At 45.7% G+C, this 20,567-nt stretch overlaps 1 protein-coding gene across 1 annotated transcript in view; it reads right to left on the reverse strand.

Annotated features, from left to right (window-relative positions):
* Positions 1–20,567, reverse strand: part of LOC147435253 (uncharacterized) — a 179,350-nt gene that overhangs the window by 137,724 nt on the left and 21,059 nt on the right. The window contains exon 6 of the mRNA XM_086487709.1: positions 138–585. Within this exon, the coding sequence (XP_086343835.1) occupies positions 138–585 (448 nt within the window). The remainder of the gene's footprint in view (positions 1–137; positions 586–20,567) is intronic.

Raw genomic sequence — 20,567 nt, forward strand, 5'->3', positions numbered from 1 at the left:
AGCAAATGCAGTCTAAGTTTGTAATTAACAAAAGCATACAATGAAGGATCCTCATACGAGAAAAAGGGGAATATGAAAAATGCAAGAAAGTTAATACCAGCAAGCCAACATGACAATGATTAATATGGATGACCTACTCTGTTCTCTATATGATTCTCAAACCGATCTTGTAGAAATTTGTTATATATACGCGTAACCTTGCGAGCAGACACCCCAATTATTCCAAAAGGTGCAAAGTCTTGTATCAAAAATGTCGAGGCCACAAGCTCAATACAGTTTTTAAACCAAGTTCTCTCAATGCTCCCAGCCTCCATTCGTACGTTACCACCAGTATCCAGTTCAGCCATAAGCCAGCCAATCCGTTGATCAATGCTATCTTGTTCGCTGGCTCTGTTTGCTTGTGTCTCTTCTCTCAAAACATCAATCTGTTTCATTATAGAGTGCAGCTGATTGTCTAAAGCCTTCATATTCTCTGTGTATTCTAAGTACCACGCACTTCTTTTGTCTGTCTCATCTGATCTGCTTCCAAACTTTAGAAGTTCGCTCTCCATATCTTTCTTTGATTTTGCAAGTTCATTGTAAGTCCTGTTTCATCAAATCAACTAAGAAAATTTTAATGCACAAAAGAAGGTCAGTCCTGCACATTCCAGCTACAGTTTGACAAAGTCCTTCGAAGCATCAGAACCTTAAACACATCAAAAAAACATTTCACACGTGATAAAGGATTTTGCCTTTGAAAAATTTCATCTTCTCATTGAAATTGTCACCATGCCCCCTGACCAATTCATATCAGTGCCCCTCTAAACACCTCAAGAGTCTTCGAGTGCTTATTAGATAGTAAAGTTGGTTGAATATCCTAAACACCTTAAGACACTTTGTTCTAGTGACTCTCTAAATTAAAGCTGAGTATTTCTTAGGGACCGTTTTACGTGTCCTTATCCCCCATAATACGAGGAAAGATATGAAGATAAACTCTCTCTTATAAGGCTGGTGCGCTCCAAAACTATAACCTGCAGCCCACTCTTAAGAGTAATAAATATATTTCTTAAAGACAATACTGTAAGTACTCTCTCTTGATGACTTCAATGCCAGTTACTAGGTTGCAACAACAAGGAGAAGAGAAAGCACAAAAGAGCACACAAACAAGAAATTTTGTATGATTAGTGTGCGAGTACAAAGAAAAGTGAGCCTAAAGTGATGGGCATACAAACATACAAAGGGGAAAAAAAACCTTTTGAGTGAGGGAAAGAGTGCCATGGTGATGTGAGGTGAGTTCAGAAACATCCCTTGGAAATGATCGAGTGAACAAGAGTTGGCAATCAATATATAGGGAAGTGCCCAACCCGATGAGACTGCGATTACTTCCAAAAGGGAGAAAGCCCAAAGTTTTGGAACAAGCTTCAAAAGTGTCACATCCCTGGCAAAGAATCTGTCCCTAACTTTACTGATAATGCACTTCAATATCCTTTTACTCAAGCAAAAAACACTTGATTCCTTGCAGCTACCATTATCGCCAGGCTGTTATTGGAGACCGTAGTGAAAAACCCAACATCCAAATCAGTCTGAGGTGTCTTAGCCAAACACATACAATCATAATTGTGAAACCCTGCATTCAGCTTCACAGCAAGGACCCACAGTACATGACTAATTAGACAAGAAAGATATGAAGAGTTGCCAAGCATGAAGCAGAACCACCTGTGGTCATACGTGTCATAAAATTCTGGCCAATGTGATTCCCGGAAAAAAAAATGTAAATTTGGTCAAAGATCCTGCTTTGGAATACAAAATCCAAGATGCTTAAGTCCCACTCACATACTGGCAAACTTGCTTAACGACCTGCCATTCCTTAGAACAAGCACTACGCATGAACCTCCTCATCTAAATTAAGGTAGAGTGAGTAGATGACCTAGTAATGCTTACATAGATACAGCATTCAGCAGTTTGCTCATTGAGAATGACATCAAATTAGTCTCCAGCAACGTGAATGTTTAGGCTTTAGCATTGAGCCTATTTCCATAGGCGCAGCAATAAGTTAGCTCATTGAGAATGACATCAAATTAGTCTCCAGCAACGTGAATGTTTAGGCTTTAGCATTGAGCCTATTTCCATAGGCGCAGCAATAAGTTTTCCATCATCAAAACCAAGTCTATGCAACAATGTTCCAATAAACTTTGTTTGGTGCAAAGCTTTACATTGACTAAGATTGAATGCCTAAGTAACAGTTCTAAAAATCACATTTCATATCTCAAAGCTCAATTCAACTCAAATAATGATGTAAAAAAGGCAAAATTTGACACCTCAAAAGACAAGAACTTAACCCAGCCTTAACGTCAAAGCTATGCGTCTTATTACAACCAATGAGCAACATGTCATTTACATAGTACACAGCAATCATTAATACATCACTTTCTTGTTTGGCACGCATGGTGCTCTCTTTAAAATTATATGCACGTTAAGTATGCATGTATTTTTTCATAACAAGCACAAACTGCTTGCTTTGAACCATACAACGTAACCGGCTTCACGGCAACACAAACAAATTAGAAACTTTAACACTTGCACTTCAAAACTCAAAAGTAGTTGAGACATGAAGCGGCAGAGTTCCATTTCCAGATGCACTCGCGCACTCTTTTCTTTTTATATTGATATTGAGAAGAACAGAGTACAGCTATCGAGGAGTCGCTCCCATTTGTGTGACCACACACTGATCTACTAGAGACGATCCCCAAGGCACGTGATTAAAGGCCCCTGGCCCAAAAGCAACAGGTACAAAAAGGTGGCGCCCATCCAAAAGCTCTGCTAACTTATCGCACACCCAAAAGCTTCCTACTTGCATAAAAACTGCCACATGGCAGCTCTGTGAATCGCACCGTAATTTACAGGCTGCCATGTACGCACCGTACGGCTCATCCGGGACGTCATCATTGTGTTCTCTTCTGACTCTCTTTCTCAGAGATTTAGGATGCCATGGCCCACGTCATCACTCTTGTGACATAACCCCCCCCCCCCTTCTGAAAGAAGAGTACTTTCCCTCGATGATGCCTGCAAAACAAACAAAAATTAGCTCGATAGACATAGACTCCAGCATACAAAGACACAAGGCACTGAACAATCATAATTACCTTCACATCTCTATCCCTGCCGGGATCTTAGACATGAACCATGATCATTATGACTTCTTTAGCCATCACATCGAGACCGCAATGATCTTTTACAAATGTCTTGATGCACTAAATCTCATCACTCAAAATTCACATCAATGAGACAAAATGCTAAAGTGATTTCATGTTCAACACATACTCACACAAAAACAACAAATGAGAGAGTACATGTTTCATTGAGTTCTTGAGGAATTCCCAACCACAAGCCTATTTATGTACATATGGAAATTATTTATGTACATATCATAAAGTCACTCAGCACAGTACTGTCAGCTTGTCAGCACCCCCAAAATCTCAAAGAGCAATTGGTTGACTTTGTTCTTCTATGGGAAATTTGGGACGAAGGAGTGGAGTGGCTCCCTCTCGTGCAACACGTATCGCACCATATTCAACCCGCTTATTTGATGTGCACTCTAGGAATACTCGGATGTTGGAAATAGAGTTGCAAGGAAAAACACACAGCTTGGAGAAGACGAAGAAGCTCAAGGCACACAACAGAGTGCATGTATTGCTTAGTGCACAATGAAAGATAAGTTAGCCCTAGAGTAAGGGAAAAAATGCCCCGGCGGTCCTAACTACCATATGTGTATGATAACAATCCCCCCTGGGAGTGATGCGGTGAACAAGAGATGGCACATAATGTATAGGGAAGTGCCATGCCCTGAGTGCATGATCAATCCACAAAGGGGAGTAAGCCCAAAGCTTTGCGGAAAGCTTTGAACTTCTCACGAGGCAATGCATTTGTGAACAGGTCTGCACGGTTTTCCTATATTGACACATAAGCCAATCTGACCTCTCCTGCTGAGAGTCTCTCCCTGACATAGTGATAATGCGCCTCAATATGCTTTGTGCGAACATGAAAAACTGGGTTCTTCGCAACTACCAATGCGCTCTGACTGTTAGTGTAGATGATGTTGACAATGTCCAAATCATCCATAAGGCGTCTGAGCCATACACACTCAACCGTAGCTGTGTCGACTACCCTGTACTCAGTCTCATGACTGGAAGTGGCCACAATAGGTTGCTTCTTACTCAACCATGATATGCATGAACTGCCTAGCATGAAACAAAAACCACTTGTGGACACTCGCATGTCAAAACAACCAACCCAATTTGAGTCCGAAAAAGCATGTAAATATGGCAACAATGATCCTCCCTTGGGATAAAACAAGCCAAGATGTAAAGTGCCACTCAAGTAGCAAAAAATCCTCTTGAGAGCCTGCCAATGCATAAATCTACTACCCTGTGAGACTGCAAACTGAATATCCGGCCTCGTATTACATACATAAATAAGGCACCCAACAGCAGTTTGGTAAAGAGTGACATCGGCAAGATCACCAGCATCATGAAGACTCAACTTCAAACCTGTTTCCATGGAAGTAGCAATAGGTTTGTAGTCCTGAAGTCCAAACTTACATAGCAATGTCTCTATGTAACTTGTTTGACACAAGGCAATACCACCATCACATTGTTTAAACTGTATGCCCAAGTAATGATGCAACAGCCCCAAATCTTTCATCTTGAAAGTAGCATTGAAATCAAGCAATATGTGTCTCATTGGGTCCAGTGATTAGCAAATCATCAACATAAAGAACAACGATGAGAAGTGCATGAACCTCACGCTTTACATACAAAGTGCTTTCTGTTGGACTATTATGAAAGCCTCGTTTAACAAAAGGAGTGTCAGCTTTCTCATACCAAGCACGAGGAGATTGTTTCAACCCATACAAAGCTTTCTTACATTTGCATACTTTATCTTCCTACCCTTTAATGACAAAACCGCGAGGTTGCATTACATAAACTTCCTTAAATATGTCACCATCAGTGACAATATCTGATTGATATACATCCCATCCAAAATGAGCTGCCAATGCACGTAGAAAACGCACAGTAGCCATATAACAAGTGGGAGCAAAAGTCTCTTCATGATCTATGCCTTTTTGTTGTGCATAACCTTTTGCAACAAGTCGAGCCTTATAGCGATCAATCTTACCATCCGGCTTACATTTCAACTTGTAAACCCACTTTGTACCAATGGCCTTTTTTCCAAGAGGCAAATCACATAAAGTCCATGTGTTGTTTTCTTTAAGTGCATCATATTCTGATCGCATGGAAACCTTCCAATCTTCTTAACTATGTGCTTCATCAAAAGAAAGAGGTTCCTCTACATCACATAAGCTAGAAACAGCCAAAGCATAACAATCTGATGCATAACATGCATGGCGAGAACTTGAACAAGTACAACTAGACAAAGGTGCATCCGCTTTACTGTCACGAAAGGTGTGCACCCGTCATTTTGGGATGCCTCTAGCCTGCTCATTCTCAACCCTTTGCACATGAAGTACATCATGTACATCCGCATCAGAAATATATTGTTCCGTAGCATTTTCAGAAATCCCCATAGGCTGTACATTTGCCTCATTGAAATTTACATTTAAATTCCCACCACTGAAAAGAGGCAATAAACTATCATAAATGTCCTGTGAGCTTACATTATTGTCTCTAGTACATGACAACAAGGCTTAATAGAATCTTCCACAAACACAACATCTCGTGAAACCAAGATACGCTTTGTTTGCGGATGGTACAACCCGTAACCTTTGCTTTCAGTATTGTAACCAACAAAAATGCATTTAACCACCTTATCATCCTATTTTCAGCGATGTGCTTGTGGCACCAAAGCATAAGCCAAACAACCGAAAACACACATGTGATCGATAGATGGCTTCCTATCATGGCATGCTTCATAGGAGTCATAGACTGCAAAGCTTTCGTTTACCTATTAAGTACATAAGTAGCACACATGATGGCCTCAAGCCAAAATGAATGTGGCAAACCTTGACTTTTGACCATACATCGTGCCATCTCCGTAAGCGACCTATTTTTCCTTTCAGCAACACCATTTTATTGAGGTGTATACGGCATTGTACATTGGTGTTTTATCCCACGACTAGCCAAAAATGCATTAAACTCATGAGACATATACTCCCCCGCTCGATCTAAACGGAGGGTATCCATAGTAGATTCAGAAACTTTTTCAGCCATAGCCAGAAATTACTTGAAGCACATAAACACTTCGGACTTAGATTTAAGCGGATACACCCATACATGCCTAGAGTAATCATCAATGAAAGGCACGAAGTACAGGTAATTGCCTAAAGACGGAGTTTGCATAGGCACACAAATATCACTTTACACAAGCTGCAACCTACATGTAGCCCTAATTGAACCATCCTTTGGAAACTTCAAACGTTGCATCTTATCCAAAATACAACAATGAGTTGCTCACTAACACCCTTGATACCATCAAGGAAAGTGTCAATGTCATCTTCCTCATGCATAATCTTCAATTCCATCTCTTTACGCAGTAATGTAATTTTAGCTTCATTGCAGCTTGCATAAAGACCAACCAGAATATCCCAAGCCTGTTTTGCAGATTTAGTTGAACAAATGTGAGGAGTAATAGAGCGTTTCACAGATAACGCAATCAATGCATGAGCCTGCGCATCTCTAACATCCCAACGAGATTGCTCAGCCGTAGGCAAAACAGCTCTAGCAGTAGCAACCCTACCACCAAAACCTGCAACATCCTCAACTTCGTCTGTATCCACAGAACCAAGACGTAAATTAATGCGCTACACAACATTCCAAACGCCCTTTGACACAAGAACATGTTGCATCATGTAAGCCCACATTGGGTAATTGTCTTCATCCAATTTATCCTCAACAGCAAACATCTTGAGCACATCTGTGTTGTTGTCAGCCATGGCGAGTGCCTACACCTGATGTGAAAATTGTTGAAAAGAGGAGAAACGAAGCGAGACCAACACGTGCTATGTAGCACAACACAACCTAAAGAAGATTGTGAAGGACCTAGTATGCATAAAATGGCACTGACAGAAATTTTGCACAAAAGACGAAATTGCCTGCACAGTACTGTCTGTAGTGGAAAACGGATGTTGAAATGAGCCCGAAAGGAAATTTTGAGCTCACCCAAATCGGAGAAAGTGGACAAGCGTGTGCCGGCGATTCTAGAGACTATGCCCAGGAGGACGCAACTTGCTCTGATACCAATTGTTGGAAATAGGGTTGCAGGGAAACACACACAGCTTGGAGAAGACCAAGAAGCTCAAGGCACACAACACAAAGTATGTATTGCTTAGTGCACAATGAAAAGATGAGTTAGCCCTAGAGTGATTATCGTATATACAATGCTTGGGGGGAAAACGGTAAACAAACCTCCTAGTGAGGGAAAAAATGCCCCTCCCTACCACATGTATATGGTAATATCGAGATAAACCAAAAGCCTCAAGGTAAAGCTCTAGTAATTGAGTATCTCCCAGGTCCTCCTCCTCCATCCACTTCGCATCAAAAGCTGGATAATTCTTGAACATGACCAAATACCTACAAACCAGCTTACCCTTCGCTTTCCTTTCCTTGTGTGCTAGGACTTGCTCAGGTATAAGAATCTCCTCTGTTTCTTCTACCTCTAGTTGCTCCTCAGGCTCCCTATCCTCTGGCACTTCTTCCTTGAAAAGTCTCAAGGGACTCACATAGAATGCATTGTGAATCTTCCAAGTATTTGGCAACTCTAGTCGAAAGGATACATCGTTGATCTTTTTAGAAATCTTGAAGGGCCCATAGTATCTCATCCTAAGCTTTGGAAAAAGCTTCTTCTTACCCTTCATTTTCCGAAGGCGCATGACATCTCAAACCGAAGCAACACCCAATCTCCTTCCTTCAACTACAAGTCGCAGGAATGCTTGTTTGCTACCTTCTTGTGCCATTCTTTAGACTTCTCCAAAGCCTTCTTACCCTTTGCATAGGCATCTCTCGATCTTGAATAAAGTGATCCGCCTGGAAAATCTTACCCTTGGTGCACAAAATGGGAGAAACCTTTTTGTCAGCCTTGACAATCGTAAATGGTGTTTTTCCCGTCGAAGTGTGAACAATGTTGTTGTCTACAAACTCCAATGGCAGATACCGCTCCCATTTGAGACTTATGTTCAGAGATGTAACACTTTAACAAGTCCAAAACCAATGAATTGGTCATCTTTGATTGGCCATCGGTTTATGGATAAAATGGTGACAAGAATTTGAGCATAGTGCCCACATTCTCACACATTGCTCTCCAAAACAAACTGGTGAACTGGAATCTCTATCGAAACAATAGATGTAGACATCCCATGTAACCGAAGAATGTGTAAGACGTTTAAACAGCTTTGCTAGATGCTCAGCCTTCATTGTCTTCTTTACTAGTACAAAATGAATCTGCTTGTTGAATCTATCCACTATAGTCCATATGCCATCATGCCCACTCTAAGTCTTAGGAAGATCAAAAACAAAGTCCATTGCAATACTCTCCCAAGGACGATCTGGAATCCGTAAAGGCGACCATATGTAAAGATAGGGAGCTGACCTCCTGACCCACTGTGTTGTGGTGTTAAACACCATCACTTTGGTTTTACGAAGGTTCACAGACAAACCACTCTGCTGTGCAAACACATGCAATGCATATAAATGGCGTTGCATCCCCTCTGGAGAATCTGAAATCAACACAATACCATCAGCATATAACAAAAGCAGAATCCATGTCCCTACTAGCAGAGCACCTCTGTCCCCCTCTCGCTCTACATAGTCTAAAAACTCTAACCACATACATCCGAAAAAGAGTCTAAGATAGGTGACATCCTTGCTTCACCCCAATAGTGGAGTGAATCATGTCGGACATGCCATGAGTAGTGCGTGCCTGCCCTCAATTGTCTTGTATAAAGCCAAGATTTCCCAAATCAGCTCTGTGGGCACACCCCATGTCCTATAGTCTTTGTATTCTAGCTCTCAGCACTATGTCAAAAGCTTTACAGATATCCACAAAGCTACAATAAATCCTTGTGCCATGAGATCTACCCTCCTCAATAATAGCTCCGAGTGTCAAAATATGGTCAAGAGTGGAGAAAACTCTCTTGAACCTTGCCTACCATGATGCCCGTATGCCCTCTCTCTCTCTGCCCATTTTCTCAACTCTTGCTCAAGAATAGATGTGTGACCGACCATGATGGTGCAATAATTCAGAAGAATCATGGGATTTCCCGCCTTGAAGATAGGCACAATAGTGGACATACTCCAAGTCTCAAGAAAACCCTCACACATGGCTCGATTAAACATCATAGCAAGAGGTTGTGCAAGCATATCTCTGGCATGAATGAAATGCTCTGCTACCAAACTATAATGATCGTGATCATGTGCACTCGTGTCCTCATCCTGTCAATGGCTTTCTTTACTCTCTCGGCAGTTAAGAAAGTATATGTCTCTGGGCATGTCACTGGTGTGTCAGGCAAGGGTGGCTTTCATGATGTTGTGTAGAGAGATGTGTCATATTCCCCCATGTCTCTATGGAGGTGATGGCGGATGGTGGTGAATGCTCATGTAATAGCCTCCATGCCTCACCTGAATCTTGACTCATAAATAGCTAATACACATCCTGTTCTAACTGAGACAAGTAGACCCTCTTCTGTGTGGCAGTACCCATGAGCACCTCTCTCTATAATCTACATTATGGAGCGTCTCTATCAATATATGAGTGAGCTCATCTAATGGCCGTCCTGGCTCCTAAGTGCATAGGTGTCTGTATATCTCATCTGTGTACACAGAGTCCGTCTCTCTCGCGAAGGTATATCGAGTTGTGCTGAACTAAAACGTGAGAGTGAAAGACAAGATAGCGTGATCAACTACTACTCTGACCTACCATGAAATCGTGAAAAGATGGAATGAAGCCTGACAGAGCCATAACATAATCCACTGTACTAGCACTATGTCAATGTGGAAAGCATGTAAAACCTCCCACTGCCCGGAATCTTTGTAGGCCATTCAGAATGGCCAATCCATGTGCAATCCCCATGTCTATCAAGTATCGTCCATACTCAGCGTGCTCTTCATTTGTGAGAGTTTGGATAGGCCCATCTCTCTAGCATCAAGCTACCTCAGTATCTCCTCTGAAGTATCCTCACAGAGAGAGAGAGAGAGAGAGAGAGAGAGAGAGAGAGAATGAAATGAAATGATATATTAACGTCTACAGAAGGCCAAAGTGACCTATGAGACCAAAAAAGTTACAAGTGGTGAATCTCGTACAATGTTTGAGTACAACTAAAAAACTAAAAAAAAAGAAGGGGGGGGGGAAGGGGGAGAGAGAGAGAGAGAATCGACACGAGAGATATGAAGTGGTGGAATTCCACTCCCAGATACACTTGCCCCAAAACCTTGGCACCCCTTTTGGTATTTCTTTAAATTGCTTCAACAAGGTACAAGTACAAAGGCTCTGCTTTGCTTCCTCAACACTAGAATGCCAGAGCGTGGCCCCCCATGTACATATCTAAAGGCGCCACGCCTTAAAATATCTCACATGAAAAGCCATGGCTTCCAAACGCAATAGAAGCCAAAAGCTAGCACAAGTTATGCCTCAGCGTAAAATGCAGTTGTGCGTACGATTGCCACGTCAACAGGGGTTTCTGCAAACGCGGGCAAATCCATACATATGGTCAACATCACCAATCTCCACAATTTTAGGGTCCTGCAGGGTTAGACTTGAAAACCCTAACCCCTCCCCCCTATCTAGAGAATTAGAGAAGTTGATAACAATTGAGGACCGTATTTACTTGCAGCCGGTCCCCCCTCCAAAAGGCTTTTGTATTATAGATTCTCCCATAATGAGAGACTTGGTACAATACAAGCTTTGTGTTCCTTAAGACCTAATCGATGCAATGAAGATGGAAAGCTTCATGCATCGAAATTATGCACTTAATCAACTTAATGAAAGCATTAACTTGTCCCCGGCCTCAGTCCCAAGACCTCAAACACCTTCAAAGGTGGAGGGAATGAGGGTAGGGAAAGAGGAAGAATAAGTAACATACGAGAAAGGCCATAAAGAAATTGAAGAAGATCCTTCTCAGGCTCCTACCTTGAGAAAAGTTGGCAATAAGTGTGGAAGGCCGATGATATTACATGCTAATGTCTATCCATACCAAACAGAACATTCTTGAGCATGCATTACATAATACAGTTTCACAATCTGAGGGACATCCAGTCATCTCATCCCACATTGGAGCTCTTGATATTCTGGTGTAGCAAAGTTAGCCATCACACCCAGACCACGTTGATCTTTAATGGGGTGCCTCGATGCACTAAAATCAAATACCCAGGCAATCGCACCCAATTTGGAAGTAGAGATGCACCAACTTCATATGCTTCACAAATCACGATGCAACACAGATGATTACAAATGCAATCTCAAGACATACAGACAGAAACTTCCCCATGAATACACCCCCCAAGAACCGAAGTCTGGGCCATGAAATATTCATAGGCCATATATACAACCAAACGCTCCTCCTCAGACTGCAATCTGCATCATTCAGAGATTTACATTACAACTAAACGCTCCCCACACCGCAGCCTACGTTATTTAGAGGACCAAATACAGCTAGATACTCCCCAAACCGCACCCTACGTCATCCACAGATTTTCCAAACAGCTTTGAAACTAGCATCAAAACAAGAATCAAGCAAACTCAATCGGCACCAAGACAAGTTCAACATAGATAGATTCTATTTCAAACAAATTACAAACAGTATTCCCAAAAAGAGTTCAAAAGTATCTAGATACAAAGCAATAATAAAATCATTTTGGATAAGCCCAAATTCACCCTTAAAGGAAAGTGCAAGGTATAGACCTATGGTAGTCACCCACAAGACAATATAACCATCAGCTCCATCATGCATAGTATTAACTAAATACCACGAAATCCCCACTAACGTCGCGAGTGCCCAATAGTGAGTGTAAATGTAGCGGAAATAATGTGTCGTGCCCTCTATAGTGGGTGCTCCTCAGTGCAGTGTGTTGAGGTCTCACTACAAAATGCAACACAAAAAACAATGAACAACAAAGCAACAACACCACGACTCAGTAGTGAACCTGAACATGAACAAGATGAACATCGACTAACTCAAAGAAACCAATACAGACTTTGGCATGGCAGCACACTCAGCTCCAGCCCAGATCTCATGGGCACAGTGAGGGTGTCGAGGCTCAACTGTGCAGGGATGGTGCAGACATGCTATGTATAACTCAAGATGATAGACTCTAGACGACTGACCGCAAAAGTAGATGAGATCGATCGCGTATCCAACCCTGGACCCAACCACTCGTATGTAAGGAGCCACCAATGGCTAGCAGATATCCCAATCCAGCTAAGCCTATCTCAGAACTGAGGTGGTGGTGATCTGGCCTCGATGTCCACTAGACCAACATTTGTATCACTTGCCATGTGTCAATGCCTAGGCGAGAGTCCGTCTAGTGTGAACTCCTGACCAACTGTGACCAACTGAACTGGCTGTCTGTCCTGCATCGGTGACACTGTAGCCCTGCTACAAGTTGCCTGCCACAAGACCACTCACCGTCCCGGTGAGAGAGAAAACTGAAACTAGAGAGAACAGTGAAACAAGCAGGAAAAATGCAGTACGCTCTGATTGAAGAAGATGATGTTTGGAGAAGATTTTGAGTTCCTAGGAGAAGGTACCAATGAAGCAATGTAGATATTTGCAAGATGACCCCGCCGCAATGTGGTAAGTTGTCCCGAAGGTAGAAACTCAAGACTGACCAAGATGAACAAATCCAGCAAGTCCTGACGCTAGGCACCCAAAAGAGCGAGGAGTTGGCTACCACGAATGGTATTTGTCCAAAATGAAGACAATAAGGGCAAACTTGGATGCACCGAATTACTCAAGAGATAAAGAAATACCGTGTCCGCTCGCTGCTGCTGCTCACGCACGCCCTCACACCATCGCCTTGAGCTCCCCCCCCCCCACGCTGCCCTATCCCGCCTCAGCCCCGCCCTGCCCTGCCCTGCCAGCCCTTCGCACGCGCTGCCTGAGTGGACCGCCCGCTTCTCACTCCCCCCCCCCCTCCTCGCAATGCCCACATTCCCCCACCCCCACCTCGTGTCTCTGTTGGAGCTGGTTCACAGCGGCACCGACTCACTTCGTTCGTTTTGACGCCTTCAACTCCCCTTTGTTCGCCCTTGCAGCAGCAGGCACAGATGGAGGATTCTACTTTGCCACAGAGGGACTCCACTGCAGCCCCCTCACCCGACCAAGCAAAACCCACCATCTGACTTGCTCCATCATCGACAGAGCAAGCGAGCAAGCCATGTCCGAGAAGCTGAACATCGAGGATCTTGCCCACCTCTACGAGAAGGCAGGCCTGAAGGAGATCGCGAACCTCCCCTTTGCTGCCACCTCTGCTAATTGCAAGATTCTCGGCACCAGACCCAGCAAAGGGGAGGTGCGCGATCTCCTTCAGGCCTGCCTTCTCGTAGAGGTGGGCAAGATCCTCGATGTTCAGCTTCTCGGACATGGCTACTACCAGATAGAGTTTGAGACTCCCGAGATGGCGTCCAAGGTCACTGTGGTGAGCCCCCTGGCAATCCGAGCAGTTCGAGCACACTTCGACAGTGCGGCCACGGTTTCGACCCAGCTACCTACGTTCTTGTCGAGGAGGCAGACTTGTCCATCTCAGTCTGCTTCCCCAGCCTGCGGAGGGAGTACCTTCCGCTCTTTTCCAAGATAGGCTCAGCGATTGGGACTGTCCTGGAGACACCTCGCATCGCAGCCGCTGTAGCTGCCAAGGCGGCCGGCATCCGCACAGTGCATGTTCTGGTTCGGGACACCCACACTCTCCCGAAGGTCATCCTACTACCTCGAGTGAGTAGAGGTTGGTTCCGTCAGAGCGTGGAGTATTCTATCCTCCCGAATCAGTGTTTTATTTGTCGTCAGATGGGCCATCTTGCGAAGGCCTATCCACGGAGGAGACCCCAACCTACACCGCATCCCCCAGCCTTCAAGGGCTGGCCAGTAGCAGCAGACAGTCACAGGGTACGTAGGCAAAGCCATCCTCCGAGCCTCGGGCTCAAGCGGAGGAGCGCTGGCAGCAGGTTCGTGGTCGACATCGACGGGGGGCCACCACGCCAGCCTGGCACTCATACTGGTCCCCAAGCTCCAGTCCAGCAATAGTGGGTTTCCACACGGAACCGATTCGACCCTCTTCAGCACGACGAGTTCCCCGCTCTACCCTCCACCTCAGCCTCACCTCTGACAGCACCTCCTCCCCCTGAGTTCCCCACCCCCCCCCCCCGGCCTCCTCCCTCCGCCTCTCCACCTTGCCCTCCTCCCTCTGTCGCTCCCCCTCTCCTCTTTCTCCCATGAGCCACCCTGCTTCCACATCTCCTCCAGGTTCTTCCCCGCATCTGTCCCAGGGGGCGAGAACATCCTAGGCTGCTAGGAGATCTCTTGGCAGCACTTTTGCCACGAATCGCTTAGCGAGAGAGAGAGAGAGAGAGAGAGAGAGCCTTTCTTGCGAACCCCCCTACTGGTGTAGACGTCCCCCTTTGCAGCAGTTCCTCGTGGATTGACAAGCTTCCGACTTTACACGGTTTCTTGACAACCCCTCACTAGACTTTGAGGCAGCTTGCTTTAGAGTTCATCCTTGCAGCTAGAGGGATAGAGGCCCTGGACTCGGCGGTTGGCTTCTCTTTTCCCCTATGCGGCAGGGACCAGCCTAAGTAGACTTTAGACTCAGTGTTGGAGTGGCTACAGGCGCAAGCCCTCGAGTTCTCTCATCACATGGGAGACCTAGGGGTTACAGGCTTGGTTCAGACTTTGTGGCCGTTGGCCAAGTTTTCAGTGACACCTCCAGACTCAGCAGGTAGTAGACACATTGTGGTTCACTTCTTTGCTGGCTCGCAAAGCCCGCCAAGTACTCATACATAAGGACTCTTGGACAGAGGAGGTTGCCTTGCGCACGGCTCGTTCTTCTTGGGCTTGGGCTAGACACTCTTTGCAATCACGCCTATCTCGGGGACGCTCGGATGTGGATTGCTCCCTATCCAAGCCTGCCTCGAAGATAGCACCATTAGCTATTGCTATAGCATCAGTTCTCTCTCGCTCCCCATGAGGATTGTCTCATGGAACGTGTAGGGATTAAGTGGGCCCCAGTTTCAACACCAGAGGGGCCGACTGTGTCAGGAGCTTCAGCGGTGCCTTGTGGGAGGAGAGATTGACCTTCGTATGCTACAGGAGCATCATCTGTGTGAGAGCCGCATTAGACGTTGAGGTCAGCTTTTGCGTGGGGCGGTATGAGACATTTTGGTCAGCTGTATTTGGACCTGGTGGCATCCAGGGAGGGGTATCTATGACTATTGCGGACTCTTGGCAGCATGCCATTGTGGACAGAGGGATTATTGTGCCTGGCAGGGCTCAGTGGATCACTATGCAAGTTCAGGGTTGCCTCTTGGGCTTCCTGAACATCTATGCGCCCAATGTGGCGAGTGCACGTGCAGAATTTTGGTCTCACATTGTAGAGTCTCTGCCGTAGGCACAGCAATGGTGCATTGGAGGTAACTTCAACATGTTGGAGGACCCCTCTAACAAGATTGGAGGTAGCCATACTACTATGCATGGAGTTGAGTTGGCACCTTGGGAGAGGTTATGTATGACTGCGGGTTTCAGATGTGTGGCAGCATTCTAGCTTTGTGAGACCCCAGACAGCCTGGCCTTCTCTCGTTCGGACCACAGAGTAGGAAGAGTGAATCTACCTCGGATAGATCGCTTCTACACTACTGACCACTTCTGTGACTTGGGTGGGACAGTTTGCATTCTGGCTGGGACTTCTTTTTCAGACCATGCACCACTGATCCTCACAGTGACAGATAGACAGAGGAGAGGGAGCACAATGCTACGCATCCCTGAGAGGGCCTTGCTAGACTCTGCGCTAAGAGAGTGAGTGGTGATTCTTTGGATAGAGGGCTTAGACATGCAAGACTCGCCTGCTAACAGAGTAGCCTCTGTCCTTGCTCAGCTTAGTCGGCTATTTCATCAGGAGTCTATAGCCCGTCTGGTTGAGGCGAGAGAGGAGAAGCGCAGCGTCTCCAACGGGGCGTTGCTTCCTTGCAGAGGATGCAAGAGCAGCATCTAGACAGTCCCTGGTTGGAGGAGCAGTTGCACCAGGCTCGCCAGGAGCTCGCCAGCACAGAGGAGAGGCGCCATAAGTTTGCTTTCCATCAACAGCCATCTCAGTGGACCCAAGGTAAGTGACAGAGTGATAAGGGCTTTCTTTGAGACAGTGGGACCCCGACATGCGCATGCTAGGGTCAGTCAGTTGAGGAGGCCTGACGGGTCAGTTGCTTCAGAGCCAGAGGACATGCGTGCAGTTGCTACTGACTTTTACCGTGACCTGCTGTCAGCAGAGCCTCAGTCAAAGCATCAGAATACATGCAAAGAGCAGGTTTGGGCACAGATGCCTTGTCTTGTGAGTGAGGAGATGCGCCAGAGGCTTGAGCTACCTCTTCGGTTAGATGAGCTCCACGCAGCCCTTAGAGCACTTCCCCGTGGCAGCTGTCCAGATGAGGATGGTTTGACTCCCAGCGTTTTCTTGGAGTACTGGGACTTGCTTGGCTCAGATCTCTGTAGCGCTTTTCAATACATCCTACACACAGGAGAGATGCCTGACAGCATGAGTGAGGGCCTCATTTACCTCATTCCCAAGGAGGGTGGCTCCTTGGATGAGATTCGACAGTGGCGGCCCATCACCATCCTCAACTCGGCCTACAAAATTCTTTCCAAGGCTCTTAGTTTCAGGATTCAGCCACTTCTAGAAAGCATTATACATGGGATACAGACAGGTTTTGTCAAGGAGGGTAGTATTCTTGACAACATCTTTACTTTTTGGGAGGCATCTGCCCTCGCGCGGCTCCGTGGTGAGGATCTGGTGATACTTCTTCTAGATTTTGAGAAGGCCTACGATAGAGTTGACTGGACTTTTTGGAGGGCACTCTACGTAGGATGGGCTTCTTTCTGTTCGCTGAGGCGATGAGCAGATTTTTGGTTTCACAGCAAGTTGGTCTACGTGGCTTAGCGCTCCCTATTCGGGGCGACGAGCTACTCGATGCTGAGTTTGCAGACGACTCAGCTTTGTACTTGGAGGGCCAGGAGGCCAACCTTCCCAGGTGTGAGCAGACTCTTGAGACTTTTTGTTGTGCATCAGGCACACTGATCAAGTGAAGAAAAACAGTGGCTTTCTCGGTTCGTAGTGTTCGTACGCCTAATTGGCTGTCAGGTGAGGGTTTCAGATGGATTTCCCAAGGGACTGCAGTTCGATACTTGGGCTCTTAGGTTGGCTTGGACTTGTCTCCTGAGCAACAAATTGCTCCCCTCCTCCTATCCATCAGGAGGAAGCTGTTACATTGGAGCTCCGCACAACTTTCTTGGGCAGGCAGAGTTGTAGTGACCAACCAGGTGTTGTTGGCTACTATGTGCTACATCACATCTTGTTGGATCTTTTCGAGTTTCTGCATCAGCCTCGTGAAGAGGCTGATCAGGAATTTCCTTTGGTCAGAGCGCGACACTCAGATAGCCCGGGCCAAAGTGGCTTGGCAAGTCATCACTCTACCTTGTTCTCAAAGGGGGTTGGGGATCATAGACTCAGCACAGCAGAGTAGAGCCCTTTTTGGGAAGTTTGTTGTCAGAGGATCGCTTCCAGTGTCACGTGCACATCTAACCCTATGTGTACGTGGACAAGCTACTTCATGAAATGGGTTAAGTTCAGTTAGCCTAGCTTAGGGAGTGTTCTGGCACTTTTGTGAGTCTGTTTGCAGACTGTGCATGACCAGACACTTACTGCATATCCTCTCATTGCACACAGCATGATCATCAGCATTACCATCACATTCCATCAGGAGCATTTTACAGTGCAAAAAACCTATTTTCCCTATTTTAGTCATTTTCACTTATTATTAATAAGTGACTTTGTTGGGAAACTGGGTAGGGCAATTTAGCCAAGCACGTATATAAAGAAACCTAGCATTAGTGTATTCTGGCAGAAGAGGCAGCAGACCAAGTACACCTTCTCAGCAAGACCAGCAAGAAGACCTAGCCATTTCAAGCTACCAAGACCAGCCAACATTTTCTCAACATTGCAAATCAGCCCAGCGTTTTGCATTTGCAGATCAACCTGGCGACAGCAGGACACAGCAAGACCATAGCGTTTTTGCATCAGGCCTCAAATCAGCCCAGCGTTTTTGCATCAGAATTTCAGCCTAGCGTTTTTGCAATTTTCCGGCGTCATCACCTTCTCTACAGCGTTTTCAGTTTTCAGCGTGTAGACTCCACACCGCATCCCCCAAACCTCGCAAATCTCACCTTCCCGCAGCAGATCCTCACCACACGGTCAGATCAGCCAGCGTTTGCAGATTCAGTCCCAGAAACGCAGATTTCAGCATCTACGTTTTCAGCGCATCGTCGTTGCATCGTTGCCATCGCCGTCGTCATCGACATAGAGTCAGAATTCAGCAGATACAAGATTTGCAGATTTCAGCCATTAATGTTTTCAGATTTCAGCCCGTCTCGTGGCCATCCTCATCGTCGGCAAGTCCTTTGCATTGTAGAGATTTGTGCAATCAATAGTAGACCGCTCTAGCCATAGAGAGTGGGGCCTTCAGAGGAGGGTTTGACAACATTCTGGTGTCGTATTCTTCTCTCTTTATCTCTCAGTCTCAGCACCTTCATTCACAGTGTTTACCACTTTGTTTGTGATCAGTTGCACTCTCTCACTAAAGGAACGGAAGGCCTTCCTCCCTTCCGTAAGTAAAAGGAACCTTGAGCACAGTTCGGAGCACTCATCTTGAGCAAAGTTCAACATTCATTTCCGCTGCACCTTACATTGGTATCAGAGCTTTGGCAGTGTTCTATATCACTCAAGGAAAGAACCACAAGAATTTATTTTTGCTTGTTGCGGTCGCACGTAACCCAAGTTCTCTTGGGCGTGTCGATTCCTACTTGTGTTTTTGAAGAGTGACAGGAAACCCAAGAAAGAAGGGCTTGTCCAGCCTCCCCTTGTTTCTCTTTTCACTCATTGAGACCAGACCGTGCACTTAGCGGCCGGCCAATCAACGTGAGGTGGGAAAAAGCAACCTTGGTGTGAGCGCAAGGCCGCCAAGGGGTGCGCCCGCGGGAAAGAGAAGATCTCGGGTGAAGAGAAGATCCTTCTCTAAACAGATTGCAAGCTACAGAAGAACCTCAAGACTCAAGATCCTCAAGAACCTCAAGAACTCAAGACCATCTATAACCGGCCTGTACACAGTATAGGGCGGTACCAAATCTACAACCTGTTAATTATACACAGAGTACTGATGGGAAAGAGAGAGAGAGATTCAACACTTGCGTCCAGCGACTAGAATGTCACTGCGCACACGAGACCGACACCCTGTAGGCCCCAAAGACCAGCGCCCCTTTCGGTACTTCTTTATTCAATTTAAGATAGACGATCCGACCACTTAGTACAAGCTTTGACAAAACTATCCAAACCTAGCGAGGGCTGAAAACGCAGGTTTTCGACCTAATTTTGGCAACATAACGACATTGTAGGTCAAAAGTACCTATCTAGGGCAGATTCCCTCGCTATCTGGGAGCTTCCTGGTAAGCTGTCACAGAAATTCAGCGGGCTGTAATTCTCTATTTTTCACTGCCAGTGCCAAAAAGCTTGTACACGCATCCCAAGGCTCTCACGAGGTTCCCCTGGTGTTTCCTTGCAGTTTAGGTGCGAAACCCTAAACCTGTAGAACAACACAGCAGACTGTAATTCCCTATTTCGGATCGTATTTGCGGAGCGAACACGCCTACGCGTGTCCCAAGTGCTCCCGCACGCAATGGGATAGTTCCTCTATGAATTGGACGAGTTTTCACGCGAGAAAATCTCAATTTTTTGCGATGGAATTGTGTGTACCTGTGGGGGATTAGCAATTAGCTAATCCGGTTCCTGTTCAAAAGGCTCTTGCCTTGGCAAACGCGCATAAACCCCCAGAACTGTACATATTCATCTGAGTAGCCCAACTAGTGGGGCATTACCGTGCCAAATGGGAGAGAGAGAGATGCACGAGAGCAAATTATCGCGCTACATGAGACAGAGGAGGAGGCAAGCTTTCCATTAAAGCTGTAGACCTACACCCACTACTCACACACACACTGTAAGTTCACTTAGTGTAAAATTCAGCCTCCTCTCTCAAATTGGGCGCCTCCTCTTTATGCTGGAAGTGGCAAATTTCCCAGGAGCCGCCATGTGTCCAGTTTGCCCCTTTTTGAGTTAATGCTCAAAGCCTTAAGAAGAAAAATGACAATAAAAAGAGCACTGACTTATAAAGTTATAATTGACTTGCCGAGTGGCCCAAATTCCGTCTGGCGCAACAAGCTTCCATACTCATCAGAATTCAGTGCTAACTAGCTTGATCAGTCCCAGACTCACCGGTCTAGACTCCCGATGTGAGAAACCTGTCCGCAGCCGTTTAACACTGGCCATGCAATGTCT

Source organism: Adiantum capillus-veneris, chromosome 18 (assembly GCF_014529385.1).
Source record: "Adiantum capillus-veneris isolate H3 chromosome 18, ASM1452938v2, whole genome shotgun sequence".
Taxonomy (NCBI): Eukaryota; Viridiplantae; Streptophyta; class Polypodiopsida; order Polypodiales; family Pteridaceae; genus Adiantum; species Adiantum capillus-veneris.